Source organism: Struthio camelus, chromosome 5, assembly GCF_040807025.1.
Source record: "Struthio camelus isolate bStrCam1 chromosome 5, bStrCam1.hap1, whole genome shotgun sequence".
NCBI lineage: Eukaryota > Metazoa > Chordata > Aves > Struthioniformes > Struthionidae > Struthio > Struthio camelus.
The window spans coordinates 74,250,942-74,269,408 of NC_090946.1; the positions used below are offsets into that span (position 1 = coordinate 74,250,942).

The 18,467-nt window shown below is 39.6% G+C and overlaps 1 protein-coding gene across 9 annotated transcripts in view; it reads right to left on the reverse strand.

Moving 5' to 3' along the window:
- Positions 1-60: 60 nt before the first annotated feature.
- The window catches only part of LOC104144495 (SERTA domain-containing protein 2-like), a 33,109-nt gene continuing 14,702 nt past the window's right edge, over positions 61-18,467 (reverse strand). The window contains exons 3-8 of one of the 9 annotated variants that reach the window (XM_068947297.1): positions 14,200-14,318; positions 12,655-12,749; positions 10,120-10,220; positions 8,993-9,041; positions 8,474-8,567; positions 61-6,519 (exon numbers count right to left, since the gene is read on the reverse strand). In XM_068947297.1, the coding sequence (XP_068803398.1) occupies positions 5,667-6,515 (849 nt within the window). In that variant the 5' untranslated portion in view covers positions 6,516-6,519; positions 8,474-8,567; positions 8,993-9,041; ... (1 more) ...; positions 12,655-12,749; positions 14,200-14,318 and the 3' untranslated portion in view covers positions 61-5,666. Of the gene's footprint in view, positions 6,520-8,473; positions 10,221-12,654; positions 12,750-14,199; positions 14,319-16,821; positions 16,943-17,234; positions 17,484-18,467 lie in introns of those variants that run through there. The other 8 variants (XM_068947293.1, XM_068947299.1, XM_068947298.1 and 5 more) reach the window with 8 other exon arrangements.

Below are 18,467 nucleotides of genomic sequence, written 5' to 3' on the forward strand. Positions count from 1 at the left end.
TAAGTCAGTCCCTTAGAACACGGAGTTTGGTCATAATAGATTTTATAGATCAAAACAGAAAAGACTCAAAAACAGTTTTAAAACATTGTGTTCAAAAGGGAGAACATTAGTATCAGTTGGTTTTTAGCTTTTAAAAATATATTTTTTTGAAAACTGACAGGATTTGCTTGTTGGAAATATTTTCTGAGAGCAGCTCTCCATGAGCAACAGTTGTTGCATGGCCTCAGCCACATTTGAACAACAGGTTCTTTGGCCTGCCCTTTTTAAGATATTATTTCACTGTATTATTTCACTTGTAGTCTTAACATCTATGAGTGAAAAACTACAATTTCATTCCTTTCAGTAGTCTATTATTCAGTACTTACATACTTACTCAAATAATTTTTTCCCTCAGGAAATTTTTTTCTTATTTTTTGAATGAAAACTTACACTGGGGAGAACTAAACCAAGCCTTAGTTTAGCTAAGCATTTAGCATGGATCAGTGTATATATGTATATGTTTTAATATGTATTTTAGCTCTTGATACAGAAATGACTACAATGAGAAAAATTATCCCCTAAATAAATCTAGAGATTTTCATGTTAGTAAAAACTCACTTAACAGTGCTTTTAACTTGTTGGAATATAATGGATACTTTTACTAGCCTTACCATTTCATCTTTACTGGCAGGCAGACACCAGTTCCTTATAAAAATAAAAGAAAATCTTTCCTTCAGTGCTTCAAATGAATCGTTTTCCTCTACCTCAACTAAATGGACTTTGTCCATTTAGCTTAGATTCACCTGTGGACTCTACAATATTTTGGGTATTATTCATTCCATGAGACAACATAAGCTGCCCCACCATCAAATCCCCATATTGATTTAGCAGCAGAAAGGGCAGTTTATCCAGTACTCAAGAGTTTTGCACCCTGAGCTGTACCATATCTAATTTGAGCAGTGCATATGTTGCTATAGTCTGTTTAGCACCATTTACCCATTCTCCAGGTTTTCATGCATCATTGAAAAATATGGTTCTTTTCTTTTATGACACTTCTGAAACACTACATCCATTCAGGGTAATTAAAGAATTTTTAAGCAACACTGATCTTTTCAATAGTGAACATCTTGAGACCTTCCTGGAGTACTCATATGCCAGATTGCCTCTGCAGTCCTATTTGGCTAAGAATGAGCTGCATTCAAATTAATTGTTAAAATCCAAACCTCATTGTGGATCTGAGTTTAGGTTGCCAAATCCACTGATGAAGATTCAAAGGAAAAAAAAAAAAAAAACCTCAGCAAGCAGGTGTGACGGGCTTGCTTCAATTGAGTCTAATAGAAGGTCTCAGTTACGTCTACTGAGATATGAATCAGACTCTCAGAATTTGTCAGCCCAAAGCACAACTTGGGTACCAAAGCATAGCCAATCTAGCCTTGTGCTTTGCGTGGATAAATGGATCCTAATGAGGAAAAAACGTCTGGAATGAAGTTTGCAACTCCAAGGGGTTTTTTTTCTTCTTCTAATAAAGGCAAGAGGCCTGTAAATGCTAGGTAACTACTTCAATGCTAAAAAAAAATCTAGCTTCCCCGAATCTCTGCTTGAATAATGCATACTTTTATAGACACACCTCTGCATCTTAATGGCTTAATTCTTGAATGCTAATACTATTTTAATAGCTCAGAATTAAAGTTGGTTTTGTGACTAATTATAGCACATTTTCCTGACAGGACTAGTGCATAGGTTATTTTCTCATGCATATGTATGTTACTCTCACTTGAGCTAGAAAATTAGTCTTCTTAAGACTTGAGAGTATTGAACCAGAGAGAGCATTCTTAATATTACATTCAACACCTCAGCTAGCCGCATCTTTCAAACCATAACTACACTGTGCTGCTTAGCGTGCTTCTGAAGTTCAAATCCTTCAGTGTGGCATTGGATAAAATAAAGGAAAGTGCAAGAAACCTTATAGAAACCTTATAGCACTGTTAAAAAGTGTTGATATGATCTGAAAGCAATACTGGAGATTATTTTCTTAAAAAGTTAAACTGCAGCGTACCTCCATAAAGGCAGCTTTTTCTATTACTAGATTTCAGGACTGAGCAGAACAGGAACAGCTGTCTTCTCTCCTGTACTGCAACGTCAGAAGTGTCCTGCTCCAGTAGAACAGATAGTAACAGGGCCAGTGCCGTGACAGCAACCACCTTACGCCCAAAAAGGAATAACTTTTTAGACCCATGGTTTTCAAACCTTGGTCAGCAGGTGCAAGGGCAAAAGGTGGGAACAATCCCTACTCTGTAGGAAGTAGTCAATAAAAACCATCTTACCAATAAAATTAAGTACACTGCAGAAGGGTCAATGGCTCAGCAGAAACAGTTCAGAGGTCCACCAACAGAAAAACCTTCAGACCTGAAGTTGGTGGTATGATCTGCATCAGCACAGTCAGTTAATTCACTGGCTAGCAACCAACCTTCCACTAGAATTGGAGTTCAGCAGTATGTTTATACCATACAACAGACTCTTCACCTGTTGGTGTCAACTGCATGTATATACCTGCATAAATATATACATGAAAATTTGTATTTGACATTTGATTTCAAGCATGGCAACCTTAGGCTGTACGTGATAACCCTCGTTTTGTAGGGACAGGAATCTTCATGCAAAAAGAAGATGCAAAGCTTCGGATGTGTTATTTAATATTTCTAAGAAAAATAGCAAATTTATGAAAGCAACCATCTAGGGAAAGTTACATCTTCATGAGTAGAAAGAATAAAGGCGGCTAGCAAGTTTTTTTTGTTTTTGTTTTTTTTTTTTGCAACAGTTAAATACTGAAGGCTTCAAAATGTAAGTGGTTAAACTGCAAAACTGTGGCTTTTATTTCCAAACATACAATAAATAGGTCCACCATGACTAGCCTCTAGCTTCATTTTACACGAAAAGAATTCAAAATTAGTTGGTGCATATTTAAAAATTAAACTTCCCTTTGCACGTAATTCCATACCTAACCAAACTGCATTACATACCAGTTTATGGTCTTGGCACTGTGATGCAAGCAACCAATTAGAAGTAGAGATTTGCAGCAAGCACTTTAACAACTACATTTTTAATTATTTGTTGATAAAATGTCTACCAACAATTTTGATCCATTTCTGAAGTGTATAAAAACACTTTTAGCATGTAAATGCTGAAAAGTACATTTTCTTCTATTGTATGTTTCTGTAGGGCTAACAAGGTAACTAGATTTGATGTGTGTTCACTATTTGCTACATGATGCAAGTTTCATACCAAAACATGATCTTTGCTGCATAGTAACATTCTGTATTTTGAAATGTAAAAAAGAAATTAGATGCAGTCTTTTCATTTTCTTCCTCATCACTGAATTCAAAGACATTTTAGCAACAACTCTGCTTCATCACAGTGCAGAAGGCTCTTAATATTTCAAGGATTTATTCAGGCATATCTTTAATACAAAAGTAGAGGCTGACAAAAAGCCAGAGTAGTCTATACACAATGCACAATCTGTGTACATTCTGAAGCTGTACCTCTTCAAGAACTATTTATACACTCTTCAAACAAATCCCTTTATCCAGCAATTCAAAATACTTTAGATCAGAAGTTTTATATTAGAATCAATACATTATATGCATATAAATACATTTATACCCTTCGGCTGCTAAACAACCCAAATGGCTGTGAGGATGTGACCTGAACTGGTTCTCCACTGGTTTGGGATACCAAATTGTATTGGCAGCTAACTGTTAACCAAAATAGTTACAGTAAAAAATAAAAATAATTTTTTAAAAAAGGAGATCTTTGCACAAGGTAAGTGTGCTACAGCATCCGGTAAGACTAGAAATAGTAGGTGACCTCCCAGCCCCTTCAACAGGCCCAGGATTCCAACTCTTATGAGATGCAACGTGGGGAACATTTTCCTCCTCTGCAGATGCCCTATTCATGAAAAGTCTCAGCAGAACCAAAGCAAAAGAAAAAAAAAAAAGAAAAAAAAAAAGCTTTTTAAAAGCTTTTACAGCTATGAGTTTTTCCATGAGGCAGGTGCTGCAGCTTTCAAGAACAAAAGTTGTATAGTTCAAAACTAAAGTGTGCAAGTGTGTAGTTCAGAAGACAAAAGCAAGGATCAATATAGACACCTCAGTTCAAGCTGAAACACAGTATCCCAACTGTCATATGGAAAAATAGTTCTCACTGCAAATGTCATCTTCAGTTAATGAGTGCGCTTATATATATATTTATATACACACCCACACATACACACAAAACCCCCTCCTCCCCCAGTTCTTCAGTACTATCTGCAGCATAATCATCAGCAACCATCACAATGCTTCTGAAGCACATGTAGGCCCCAGTCCTAACGCCGCATCCGAGCGGTCAGACCCCTGAGCTCTCACAGACAGAGCTGCATGATGGTACTTAGTCATCAGTACTGACTCACCACATGTAACTGAGTATTTCAGGAGTATTCAAAACAGTAAGCACTGGTGCAATAAGAAGTGTTTTCAACTTTGTTTCTTAAAGGATACAGAAACGTTGACTCTTCAAGTATCCTCCAAAGGTGCTACAAGTTTTAAGTTTGAAGCGTTTCTTTCTATAATGCCAGGTATACAAGTGTGTATCTTTTTAAATAATATTGCACATAAAAATCATCTTAAACTTTGTAGTGAAAGCAGGGTTGAAAGACAGTGTTTTCCAAAACAGATTAAAAAAAGCTACCTGTACACAGTAAGTTTTAATTTAAAGAATGCCAAGATTACTCAAAATCTAAGCACATAATACTGACAGAAAAATGTTAAATTGCACAACCTACATATAAATTACATTTGTAAATACTTAGTTTTTAAACATTGAATACCCTTGATTTCACAAATCAGCTAGGTCACTGTCAAAGGATCAGCTTAATGAGTTAGAAGTATTTTTCCCCAGAAGAAAAAAAAAAAAAAAAAAAGACAGAAACACGATTTGCAGTCTTACACGAAGCACTGGAAAGAGTTAAAGCATTTCAGCTCAGAGGTAGTGCTAAACACATCCAACTAGAAGTCCAATATATTTGAACTATGATGAAATAACATAGTAAAATGTAGAAAGACTATAAAATTTACAAAAATAAATAGTTCTGAATGCTTTAGAAAATGCAAGAGACTTTGTTGACAAGTGTCTTGATCGGCTTTTCTGACCAAAAGAAAGCAAAATGTGTCTCATTTTTAAAATATACTCATCTCTAGTAACGTGGCTGGATCCATGCAATCCAACTATGCAACTTGACGTATGCCAACTTGGCATAGACTCTGATATTAAAAATAAAGTGGAGGCTTTGTAAAAGAGCATCTCTCATGAATTTTGTTTTGCATGTAAATTCTTCTGACAAATTAAAAATTGCACATAAAAAGGTTTATTGAAAGAGGCATGAGGGGTGGTACGGGTATGTGCCCATTGTTCCACATACACCCTGGAAGGAAAAAGATGATTGCACAGTTCTGATAAATAAATATTTCTTTTTTAAAAAAAAATCTGCCACTTTTTGGTTTATAAGTTTTGGAAATATTTAGAAGATTCCTCTATAGACAAATTATTTTTAGGTTGTGTTTTAAGGAATTCTTTACAACTTTTCCAGTGGCTTTTATCCCTAAACCAACTGAAAGCGGCAGTCAGGAAAGTATCTTTGGGTAAAACAAGCATCAGGATCCAACCAGAATTTCCATGATGTGGTCCAATTCACTCAGATCCGTTCTACATATCTGAATGTTGCTTGCTGAAGAAGAATTACAAGATGGAAAGGTTTTCAATGGTTCTTCTGTAGCAACAGGTGGTGGTCTGGGTGGCATTAGTGGAGGGCAACAAAAGTCTGAATCATACATTGAAGTGTCAATATCTTCAAAAATGTCATCTATTGCCAAATCCTTCAAGTAACTAGTTGAATTTGAAATCTCAAAGGAACCGAACACGCATTCAGCTCCCTTCAAATCCGGTCTATCATCTTCTAGTTTTAGACCAGTATTTTCTGGAAACTTTGGCTGGTCATCTCCAGAAGGAACCAAACAAGTAGGTGGGCTTATGTCTTCTACAAAGTCTAAATCCTTCAGAATAGATGAAATAGCAGATGACATATCATCATCCGAAACTATCAGCAGGCTATTTTCAATTGGGTCTTCTACAGATCGCAAGTCACAACAGTTAGACTCTTGCTGGCTAATACCTGAAGGTAACTGAAGAGAAATTCCAGGTGACTCCATCCCTGTGTAGCTGTGAGAACTAGGAGCAATGCCAGCACAGACATTAATTGGCTGACTACTCTCTTGTCTCATTTCCTCTTGAATTTGCCGTACTGTGTTGGCTATGAGGACAGAACGATGCAAGTTCGGTTCCACCAGCATTTTGTAAGTCTGTAACTTGGTGAGGCACATATTAAGCACCAACTGCCTCTTAAGTGGATATGGCAGATTTCGACTGGAATCAAAGGCACTAGAGAGACCAGCCACATTCTCCTCATAGTCGCTCAGCTTGCGTTTTAGACCTCTCCCCAACATGAACCTGGAAGAAGAAAAATTCTAAATTAATTGTGGACAAGACTATCACTGCTTTTGCAAATTCTCAATACACACTTTGGAAAGGAGGTAGCATACAACGCATTGGTTAATTTAAACAGGTTCTAATGCTATAAAACAGTAGAAAGGCAGAAAGAAATCATACAAAAGATTTTCATCAGGAAAGATGCTCTTTCTAGCCGTGTCTCGCAACACTGTTGTGAGAAAACAAAATACAGTAACTAATTTTTTTTAAAAAAGCTTTATACCTCTAATTTGATCTGTTTAAGGTCTACTCTTTTAACTCAACTAATAGAACATGAATTTAATTATTCAAAAACTATTGGGCTAGGTGTGTTTTTTAGGCTCATCCTTTAAAATTAAATGGCATGCAAAAAGTTTATTAAAGCGAAACGTTCATAAATCTTATGTCCACGTGAAATGAAGGTGTATATTAGGGATTAAAACAACTGCATAGAGTATTTCATCATGTTTGTTTTAAAACTAATTTGTTACCAAGTAAAGTAATTAAAATTTTAAAACTAGTTTCAACATGTTTTCACCTCACTGAGGTATTAATGTCTTGCTCAATTTCTCTTGTGCAGAGATCATCTCTCTCCTTCTCTGGTCACTTAAAGAATTGTTTAGCTGCGGTTGAACTGTACAGCTACTGTAAGACTTGTCTTGTTCACTACATACCCTCCGTATCCCACAGTCTCAAAGTCTATCTTCTAATTAAGTCAAGAGAGCAGTAGCTTTTACTGAGTACACTGTTTACACTAATACAAAAATAGATAAACTTGCAAGCAATAAAAATGGCTATTTGTTCACGCAAAAGAAGACTGCCTTCAGTTAAAGCAGTTATAAGCAGAGGTACACTACACGCTCATGACGTACACATTACTAATGGTATATCAAGTAAATGCAAGTCAGCCTTTGGACTGCATAAAATACTCATTTTTCACTATTAGCATATATAGCATATATCACTATTAGCATCTATTAGCATATATTTATACTGTCATTTCAGAGATACACATTCCTGAATGTTTACGTTGATATAAGCCGACTAAAGAGACAAAAAGCACCTGCTGAGGGGAGGTAGCTTGTTAGTTGCTTACATTACAATCAATTTTAATTGCTGCCCAAATTGCCTGCCTACAACAGGAATTGAACCCAATAGTGAAATACTGCCATTTACAGGTTTAACAAAAAAAATGCCCTTTTTTCAGGAACATGAGTAGAATTACTCCCAACAAACATAAAAGAAAAAGAGTTATCTGACATAAAGACTTTCCATTACTTCAGCCTAACCACAGTCCCTGAGAAGATTACAGAGCATATCCTACAGGAAGGCATTTCCAAGCATATGAAAAAAAAGGGGTGATTGGGAACAGTTAGCATAGATTTACCAAGGGCAAATCATGCCTGACCAACCTGATTACTTTCTATGTAGTTCTGTGAACAAGGGGGAACAGTGAATGCTGTTTCTCTCTACTTCAGCATGGCCATTAACAGAGACTCTCATAGCATCCTTATATCTGGTCCATAGCATATTAGTTTACTTAAGGTGTACTATAAGGTAGGAGAAAATTTGGCTAGGCCACACGGCTCAAGGGATTATGATCAGTGCTCATGGGCCCAGGTTCACAATCTGCTACTGACTTAACACTGAGGACATCCAGCTGCAGGCTAGCAAATGGAGTTTTTAAGGCGATCTATTCTGCCACATGAAAAAAAATGTAGTGGCCTTCAGTCAACTTTTTGTGCTTTTGCATAGAAACAGGGGTAGGTTTATAACACACACTAATACAAAAGATTGTATGCACGCCTAAAATACAGGAGACCCAACAAAATATATGCATGGATCGCGAGTAACCACCCATTCAAATTTAAACTGTTTTATTAGGGATAGCTTCAGAGAACAGAACAGCTAACACTAAGTAATCACTCGTACGTACACAGAAAAGGAGTTACACCATCAGTAGGAAACACTGGTAAGATCTTGATTATATGCGGAATCTTGATGTGTCCATGGAGTACAGAAACATCCCTCTCAAACAATAAAAAAAATTAAGTAATCATAAATTAGACACCCAGTGGCAGATTAAGGGCAGATCCCTCATACACAATGATCCAGACCCCGCACGCTGCAGAGGGCCTCCCAACTTCCTTTTCATGTGAGCGCTGGATACTGCCAGCAATAGCTCAGCTGATTGTTGCAGCTGCCAGCTGCTAGCCTGTTGCTAGACTTTTGGGGACAAGGAGATGGCAGAAGGATAAAGCCTCTTTTACTTTTGGGATTTCTCCAGATTTGCAGGAGGCACTGCAGGGCTCCATAGCTACATCCATCTGCCCGGACTAGATTCTTAGAGAACTCTGACTCCTCTGAAGGAAAAGAAAGCAAGCAGAGCACACTTCTCAGTAAGACACACAGGAAAGGCAGACAGTTAGGAGACAAATTTAAGTTTAAGACATACCCAGCGACCAGTTTAGAACACCTAGAACCAAGTAGCGTTGAGGACTCAACTGCAAACAACGTCAGCAGAAATTATAATCCGGACACGAAGTTCCAGCACCATATATAATTACACAAAGCACTTGGTGGGGGAGGGAGATATCCCCAATCAAACTACCTGTGATACTGTCAAAAACTGCTAATTTTAGCTACAGTTTAAGGAAAACATGAATTATGCTGGCCTTTAGAATAAAAATACTACTAAATATACCAACTCATGGTATGTCATCAAAATAGTGTCTGCAAATCAAAGAATTCACATTAAAATTATCCTTTCTAAGCAGTGTACTACCTAAGGCATGCCCTCATATGCTTACTATAACAGATAAAAATATACATCACAACAGGTATGTGTTCACTAAGCACTGTACGCTGTGATTCCCTCCCCCACTAACATAATTAAAGCAAATAATATTTAAAGCAAAATTCTTATTTACAAAGGAGCTAAATTAAGACCATACAGGGAACAACAATTCTGGCAGTGCATAAAATCAGAATGTTCGATTTTGCCACTTCACTAATTTTTAATACATCCTTTAAAAATACATTTAACAGGAAATGCTCTGCATTTAACCATTTGAATATGAATAATGTCAATTGCTAGTATATCAAAAGACATGCTGGTATTTAAATTCTGTAAACAAGCTTAAAAGAGGAAAAAGGATGCAAAAACACATACTTTGACAAAAACACTTAAAATGAAATGTTTAACTTTTAAATTCACATCATAATCCAATTAGACTAAATATTTCATGTTCATAGATGCAGACACCATCCCTTTTCTTCCCTAAACTTGCTTAATAAAAAAAAAAACTGTCCCAGAGCATTCTAGAAATATGTAACAAGGTTTCAGTGTGACACTGTTCTGAACTATAGAGTTTAAGAAACCTTATTTGCTCCAACTTCAAATGTTTCTACTTAAAAAAAAAAAAAGCAGAGAATCTGTTAACGAAACGTTTGATATTTGAAGGATCCTGAATTCTGCCTGTTTAGCATGATTTTTGCCTAATTGTAAGGCTACTTAGGTGTCTCTGTAGGAGACAATGATTTCAGACATTATATAAAAAATTTTGGAAAGAGATTTCGTACCAGAGTGTCACTGCTACAGAGGATTTAAACATGCCTAGTGTCATGGTTGCTACAGGAGACATTAAATTTCAGTTCTGTGTCAAGCACTCTCAGCTGCTGACCTACAAAAGATACAAAGCCCCTTTGTTACCAGCTAATCTGCATTTTATCAGGCCTTTTGCTTTATTTTCTAGCATAAGAACTTTTGACGGGGTCATATCCTTAACAAGCTACTCCATATTTCCCAAGTAACTTGCCCTTTAATAGTACTGTACATTAAAAAAAAAAACAACCAATCAAATGCTCTTCTTTTGATTTCATTACTTTAGAATACGAGATACTGATCATACTGCTTAATTATGCAGTGTTTCTTCCACTTCAATCTTTGGTACTAATGAAAACAAAAAATCAACACATACACAAACAAATCCATGTTTCCATACCCAAATAATTCTGTATTACCGACTGCTGTACAGCTGTCAGCCCATTCAGTCAGCTGACAGAACTGCACAGCCAGTTCAGAGAAGCACAAGTTGGACCTAATAAAATACAAGGAGCATCTAGAAAAGGTACTCTTTTTGCTCCAGGCCAATTCCAGGAATTTGCCCAGATCTCAAAAAAATTGCATCCAGTAACAGAATTTTGGAATATGCCAATATGATAACTCTGTAATTCGTAAGCAAGTAAAATAAACAAAAATTAAAGTTTATGCCAACTTCAGATGCGAAGTCTACACTTATTTCTTTAATAATAGGAAGACACAAGCTGCAAGTTACACTTCTTAAATTTAAACAAAGTTCAGCGATCAAATTAAAAACTAATAAACAAAAAGCTCCTCTATTTAGACTCTTTTGTCAAGAAAAATCAAGAACAATGAGGAACACCACATCTCAGTATTTTTTTCCTGGCATTCTCTCATCTCCTCTCGTTACAGTAACATAAACCTAGTTATAGGCTATTTATGGCAGAAGGTTTTTTAATGCTTAATTATTTTTCTGTATGTTGAGAAAAGGAAGCAAAGTAAACTCCTAAATGTTTAGGAGTGTCAAACTCTCCATCCACGTCTCTGAACTACAAAGGGCCCTATACCTAGAAATTCTGCCCCTGACAGCACACGTCGCAGTTCCTTTCAGTTCCATGGAGGACATTTCATAGCAACTTCTCCCTTTTAAACTAGGGAGCAGCATCCATGTTCTGTAATCTTAGACTGTATCCAAGTCTGGAAAAACTAGCAGGGAAGAGGCACGTCACTGGCTGGAAAATCAGTACAGAATACTGAACAAACAGGCCTCCTCAGAGCTTGCAGCTTCTCAGAAGCAACATTCCAGGCTACCAAGAAACATTCACATTGCGAAGTGTTGTGGACACCGTGCCACTGTTTCAGAGGAAAAACACAGCTCCATCTGTCACAGGGTCTGATTCTGCAGCACAGCTGCCACTGACACTTGGTTAGGAAGTGCAGCTGGAAACGGTCACAAAAAAGCAAGCAGCAAGTGAAAACCCTTAATTACTTCTATTTGGGCAAACTACTTCCTCCTTTCCTCTTCCTCACTTTTTACAAAATGTTTCAAGAGCAGGACAAAGTGTTTATAACTCAGAACTGCACAGAGCTTCATTTTCAGTAAAGAAAAGCTTCAGAGACACAAGCACATAAAACATGACTGGCACAATTAAGCTGTCTGAACATGTACTTTTCATGCACCACAGCCAACTACACAAGAGTTATTCATCTACTGTTGAAGAATGTTTAAGTGGCAAGATCACCAATAAAGTACTTGGCCACACTATGTGCAGGAGGTCAAAACCATATCATCAATAGTGGTCTCTTCTGGCTTTACTTTTCAGGATATCATCAAATTCAAACCTGCTTGACTCTTTTCATAAAGGCACAGTGTCTAAAACTGTCTCGGGTGATAAATACGATTGTATCATCAGACAGAATGCCAGATTTGAATAGCACTAGGCATCTCATGAGTGAAAGCTGCCTGTCCAGTTTTCAGCAATGCAACTGCATTAACTTGTATTTTGTATTAACACTGAAATTAGAGATACTTTGCTATCATAGTTTGGCTAATTCCCTTTCTAAGTCTCCTAGGGCTCATAACTGTACAAAGTACAGAACAGATAAGTCAGCTAGACGTCTCTTTGGATTGCTGACTTGTGTTAGTGACCGACAAGCTAATCGGTAACTGGATTTCCTGGTCTCCCCTCTCTTTCATGGACATACGCTTCATAAGCACACACCTATCTACAAGAATCACAAAGGAAGACAGACATCCCTATACTTAACACATACTTCCTAGAATTTTTTAATGTATATTACATGGTATTTAATGATAATCGTTCCCTTCCTCCTTGAAGCACCAGCACAGGCAATATATCAGGCAACAAGATTTCATTAATAATTTTAATGAAATGGTGGACTAGGTCTTGATTAGCACTACAAATACAAGAAATTGCACAGCAAAAGGTAAGGCTGAAGATGCAGGTAACAGACACTGTATAAATCCTTTCTTCCCATCAGGACTTAACACTGATCACTTAAACATGACTTACGTAAGACAGTAAGCTGTCAACAGACTACACAGAACAGTGTATTTGATCTGGTGTCCTCAGCAAATGTTGGAGATGCCCACAACATCACATCTTAGCTGTTAGTAAAAATTAAGAGGAAGTGAGGGAAGGAGAATTAAACACATTAGAAGACACCAAAGTAAAAAGCAACCCAGATCTACACGCATTTTAAAATACAAAACAATGGAATTAAGCTTTTCTCCCTGCCCTCCTGTCCCCAATTTAGCCAAGATGAGTAACTGTTTGAGAAGGCACATGTGGCTTTAAGTGTGCATACAGGGAGGAGTTCAGTCCTACCAGCTTACACCCACACCTAAGCTACTCTGTAACAACTTCTTCACAGTGGTCAAAAATGACCAGGAAGGAAATAGCTGCTCCTTAATGTTAGCATTTTGGTCACCAAATCCTGACATATAACGCACTTAAGTGTCCCTCTTTACTACTAGAGCAACTGGAACACAGAAGCAAGACATGCTACTCTTTAGATTAAAAAAAACAAACTAAACAAAAAACCATACCTAAGGATAACATCCTTTCGCACATCCTGAAAATAGACTGAAAAGTACTCATTAATCAAAGAGAGGAAAGGAATGAGGGGAAAACTAACCTTAACATAGAATCAAGCCTGGAATTCATAGCCTTCCCACTGTCATTTCACTATTTGTGGAAGCAGAGAACAAATATATACCCCACAGTAATACTTTAGGGTTGAATTAATGTTTGCAAGGCACTTACGAGCAAGTTTTACTTCCATTTAAAAGTTAGATGGGAAAAGGACTAACTCCTCTTACCATATCCAACTGGATCTGGAAACCTCTTGCACTTAAGACATTTTAAAAAGTCCCCTATCCCCTTTTTTACTTTATGAAGTATTGGTAACAGCTTTGTTTTATAGACTACCACAGTTATGGTAAGTTTCAAAGCATGACATTTCACTTTGGACAAGAAGCCCCTCTGTCAGGATGCGTATCTTCTACAAGCAAAAACAAGTGGCTCTGAGCCATTTACAATAGTAAATGAAATATATTCTTACAGCTGATATATATCACTAAAAGCTTAGAAAGGAGAAGGTGCTGAGCAACACAGTCAGAGGAAAAAAAAAATATATAAATATATATCTCCTTTAAAAAGCTCTGTCACTCCTCTCCTTCCTCACCCCCTCTACTTGGATATGGTTGACATTTGCAAATAAAGCTGACGGGGTACGTTTTTAACGCAAGCGTGTTTAGCGGATATTTTCAGGAATTTGCGGTAGATGTCTTCACCAGGAAGAAGGACCTGGAATCACTTAAACTAAGGAAGAACAGTAGTAAGGAAAAGGAAACACATGATCAAAAGCTACTAAATCTAGAAACTCCTATAGTAAAATATAACTGTAATTAAATTAGAACATAAAAAACAAACCCCAGATCAAGAAGCCAACAACCGTGGTTCCACCTAAGCGCAAATCTAATTGGAGTAACAGTGATCATCAGAATGTGAACTATATACATAAGACATGATTTTATAAAACATACAAGTAGTTACCCTTAAAATATGAGAAGGAGTCCAGGCAGGAAGATTCCAAATTTTGCATAAAGTGTGGTCATCCAAGAGTCTTGAACTATTCAAAAGTCCAAGCCATCCACCGAGGTAGGACGATGAGACTTTAGGGAAAAAATTAGAGGAATATTTCATCACTATGAGATTTCTTTAGGAACAGTATTAAGCACATAGTCCAATACAACTTACTAAATGATTAGCACTAAATCCTATTAAAACAGTTAAACTGAAACAAGAAAAACTGAAGTTCATAAATGCACTGAAATAAGAGGATGTAATCATTTTACCTAAGAACATGTGGAAGGTGGAAACTATCTTTCAGAGATTATCTACAGAAGAGAACACTGATCCTCCAACCGTAAGCTTTAGCATAAGAATTTGCATCAATACCTCTTCAAGTTACTATACACTAATTTACACTTACAATCATCTCAGAAATCATGCATCAGGAGAGCCAATATCATAAACCATAAAGAAACACATTTCAAAGTTATCCCCAAATAATTACAGAATGCAAAAGGAGTTCAACTTTTAGACTCAGACTTTCATGAAGAATTATTCCCCAAAGCGCTCCCCAGCTTTCCTCATTTTCATCAACATACACTAAATCTCTATGAGAAAACAGCAGGCACAATGTCTTATGACTGCATAAAATATCCAATGGAGTATCACTTTCACCAGAACCCTGATAAAGCAACATCTGCAGTTTGCCAACAGGCACACAGATTAAATCACGGATTAGATCAAGGAGTTGGAAACTCAGGGAAACCCAAAGAGCTGAAGTGACAGTAAACTATGGGATAGGTTAGCAGATACAAAAAGAATTTTGTGATCCATGCTCTTGAGGTCTCAACTCCATCTGGAGAATGTAAATTTTTTAATTCCAAGAACTAAAACCCTTACACAGCCTAACAGCCTACCTTCTGGACTGTGTATTACATTTGTGTCTACCTGATACACATACCTTACCAATTCAACGTGAGAGCAAAGATCAATAGTACACAGACGTATTCCTTCATGATCAAGAACTAAGAATTTTGAAGTTATTTTTAAAATAACACATGGTAAAAGCCAGCCTCATACTTAGAGAGATGGAGAAATAAATGAATACAGTTCATTTAACATAGTAACTCATAGCCTGATGCTAGCAAAAGGCTCCTCTGTTTACAGAATCTTGGAACAGAAGAGAAGCCATAACGCAGCAGTAAAATGCCCATGACCTAATAATGCCAAATCTAACCCACAGTAATATAACTACAGTAATATCTCCCTCCTCCTTCTAGAAGCTGGCTTCTTTCCTAGCATAAGGAGATCCGTGCCATTTGTGATTAAAAATATAAAATAAAAACAACTAGGCAAATGAAACAGCAAGAATTCAAAAGGGCACTGTTGAGGCTTATTAAAGTGTATTTGTTAAGTTACAGTACAAAGAGTACATCTTTCATATTATATAAAACATGTAATAGAACAAATATTTAGAGTATGAAGTCTAACTTAACAGTAAAGAACCCTAAGAAAGCTAACAAGCACACTGAAACATTAAGAAGTTTTAGGTTCCAGTACCTGAGGGGAAAAAAAAAAAAGCCAAACTTCATTAAAGAAAAAAGATCCCGTTCACTGTATTTTAAAAGTATGACCTCTTGCTAGAAAAAGCTGAAATTCAAGGAGTTTCTGAATTAAATTCATTTATTATATACTTTAAGGGACTTCTACAAAATTGACCGCTGAGGTTATGCTTTTTCCCCTATGTGATTTCACACTAGGATACGTGACAAGAGGAAGTACAGAGGTGCAGTTACTAGGTTTCATTTTTATAATCAGCTTTTTTTTTAATTATACTAAAACACATGGTAGCTGTAAATGAGGATGTTAGATGTGCAGCAAAAATAAAAATAAAAAATTGCCCCTTCTCTTCTGTTGTTTTCCCTTGCAGTTTTCTAGTATGCGTTTATAGGTCACTTTAGAAACCAGACACAGCACTCATTTCAATGTTCATAGTATTTTCTGTATTGCGGTTAACTTAAGAACTGCTTGAACTAAAGGACCTTGGCTGAATCAAAAAATAAGGAAGAAAACGACTGCACAGGGCTCCTACCGACAGTTTTGGTTTGCTCCAACATAGCTTGAAAAATTCCAGGCCTATCTAGGGCAGAAATTATTACCTGTATCTATTAATGAGGTGAACTTAGGATATGCATAGAAAAGACTAGGCTCATGCTCCAGCCTTACTCGTCTACTAGCAATCCAGACAAACATACGCACTTACTGAGACAAACAAGAACAGCAGTTATTAAAAACGTGAACTGCACCAAACACACAAGACCACTTAATAGCGATTAAGAGGTAGCGATCACGCGTACCAGAATTAAAAAGCAGCGGTTCTGAGAAAGTCTCTTTTCTGCCACCCTCCCTACAGCTCCTATTCCGAGCGCACAAGTCCTAGTAACACCCAAAGGAGCCTGCCACCATTTGGCCTTTGTGGAAAGAGACTAGTTGGTACTTCCTGCACCTCCCCCCGCAGCAATGGGCAGCAGTAACCAGAGACAACCTTGGGCTTCCTGAGCTGCGAAAAGTTACACTCCTCCCCCTTCCTCCGCCCCGGCTTACCAGAGACCCCGGCCAAGCTAATTATAACTGCGCGAACAACTTCCATCGCCGTCCCTGCGCCTCACGCCCGGGCAGCCGAGCTCCCGCTGCGCCGGCGGCCGCTGCCCCCGCGCCCCGCCGCACTCCGCGGCGCCCCCCGCGCCCCGGCCAGCCCTTCCACCCGCCTCCGCGCCCCGGCCCCCGCGCCCTCCCTCCGCAGCGGGGCGCCCTGCGGGGCTCTCCTCCCGGGATCCCCGACGCCCCCCTCAGCCGCCCGCTCTGCCCAACGGTCGCCCCGGCGGCCGTTACGGCTCCCCCCCCCCCACCCCCGCGGTGGCGGCGCGTGCCCTCCCTGCCCCCCCCTCCCCCCGCGCGCAAGCTCTGAGGCCGGGGGCTCCTTCCCGCCCCGGGTCCTCTCACGGCGCCTCCCTCACCCTCACCCCTTCAGCGCCGCCGCTCGGCCCTGCCCTGCCCGGCGCCGCACCTGGGAGCGGAGGGACCCCCCCCGTTCCTTCGCAGCCTGCCGTGCCCTCCCAAGCCAGCCGGCCGGGCTCCCTTCGGCGGGGCTGGGACTCCGACCAGGAGGAGGCGGAGGCGAGCGCCACCCCCGCCGGGCCCCGGCAGCCTCCGCTCCTCCCTTCCCTCCGCCCGCAGCACCCACAAGAGCGCCGGGAGGGAAGTGGAGGGGGAAAAGCTCACCGCGCCCGCCAGCTGGCCGCCTTCCTATTGGCCAGCGGCCTTTTCAACCTGCCCAGCAACCATTTTCTCACTGGCCGGCGAGCCCGTGGGTTGGGCTCCGGCTAGCCCCGCGGCGCCGACCAATGAGAAAGCTGAGAGAGCTAGGGAGGGCGGGGCCTCCCGCCGGCTTCGCCCAATAGGAAGGCGGGCGCCGACGAGTCCCCCGTCCCCCGCCGCGGCGCTCCGGGAGGCGGCCCCGCCCGCGCGGCGCGGGTGCCCCTGGCGCGCGGGGTGGGGGCGGGCAGGCACGGGGCGGCACGCGCCGCCGCCGCACGCGCCGCCGCCCGCGGGCAGGGCCGGCCGGGAGTTGGAGCTGGGACCCCGCCAGCGGCAGCCCCAGGCCCGCGCACTGCCGCTGCTCACCCCCAGCCCCGACCTCCTTCCCCCGGGTTTTCTCACAACTGAACATCGCGACCGTCACTAGAAGCTGAAATTGCCAAATTTAAAGGAGGGGAACTGCAAAGGCCTGCCCTAAAGAAATGTTTCTACGGCTCTCTTTTCCAGCGGTGTTGGGAAACAAGGCACATACGATAGGATAAAGCTACATCAAACATTGCAAAATTCTTCCATAAATATTCACTTTTTTTTTTTTTTTTAAGATTAAGCTTTTTGTCCATGTCTAACCTCTTCTGTATTTGCTTTCCATGGGTATTTGCGCAATCAAATTATATTGGCACAAGTGTTCTTGCAAGCCAGATTTCAACATCTGACATTCAAGTATTTGTAAAGATTGATTTTGAGTCTTTTGTCAATCAATAGCACAAGTTACCTGATGAATTCCCCCCAAAACTGCTCAGATCTCTCAGAGAACACGCTTAGATTAATTCCTAACACAGTAAAAACAAAACAAAAATCCCAACTGAAGTCCACTTGTGCACACAGGGTTTTCCTGAGAAACGCGTTGAGCGGTGAACACAGACCGCGTTCAG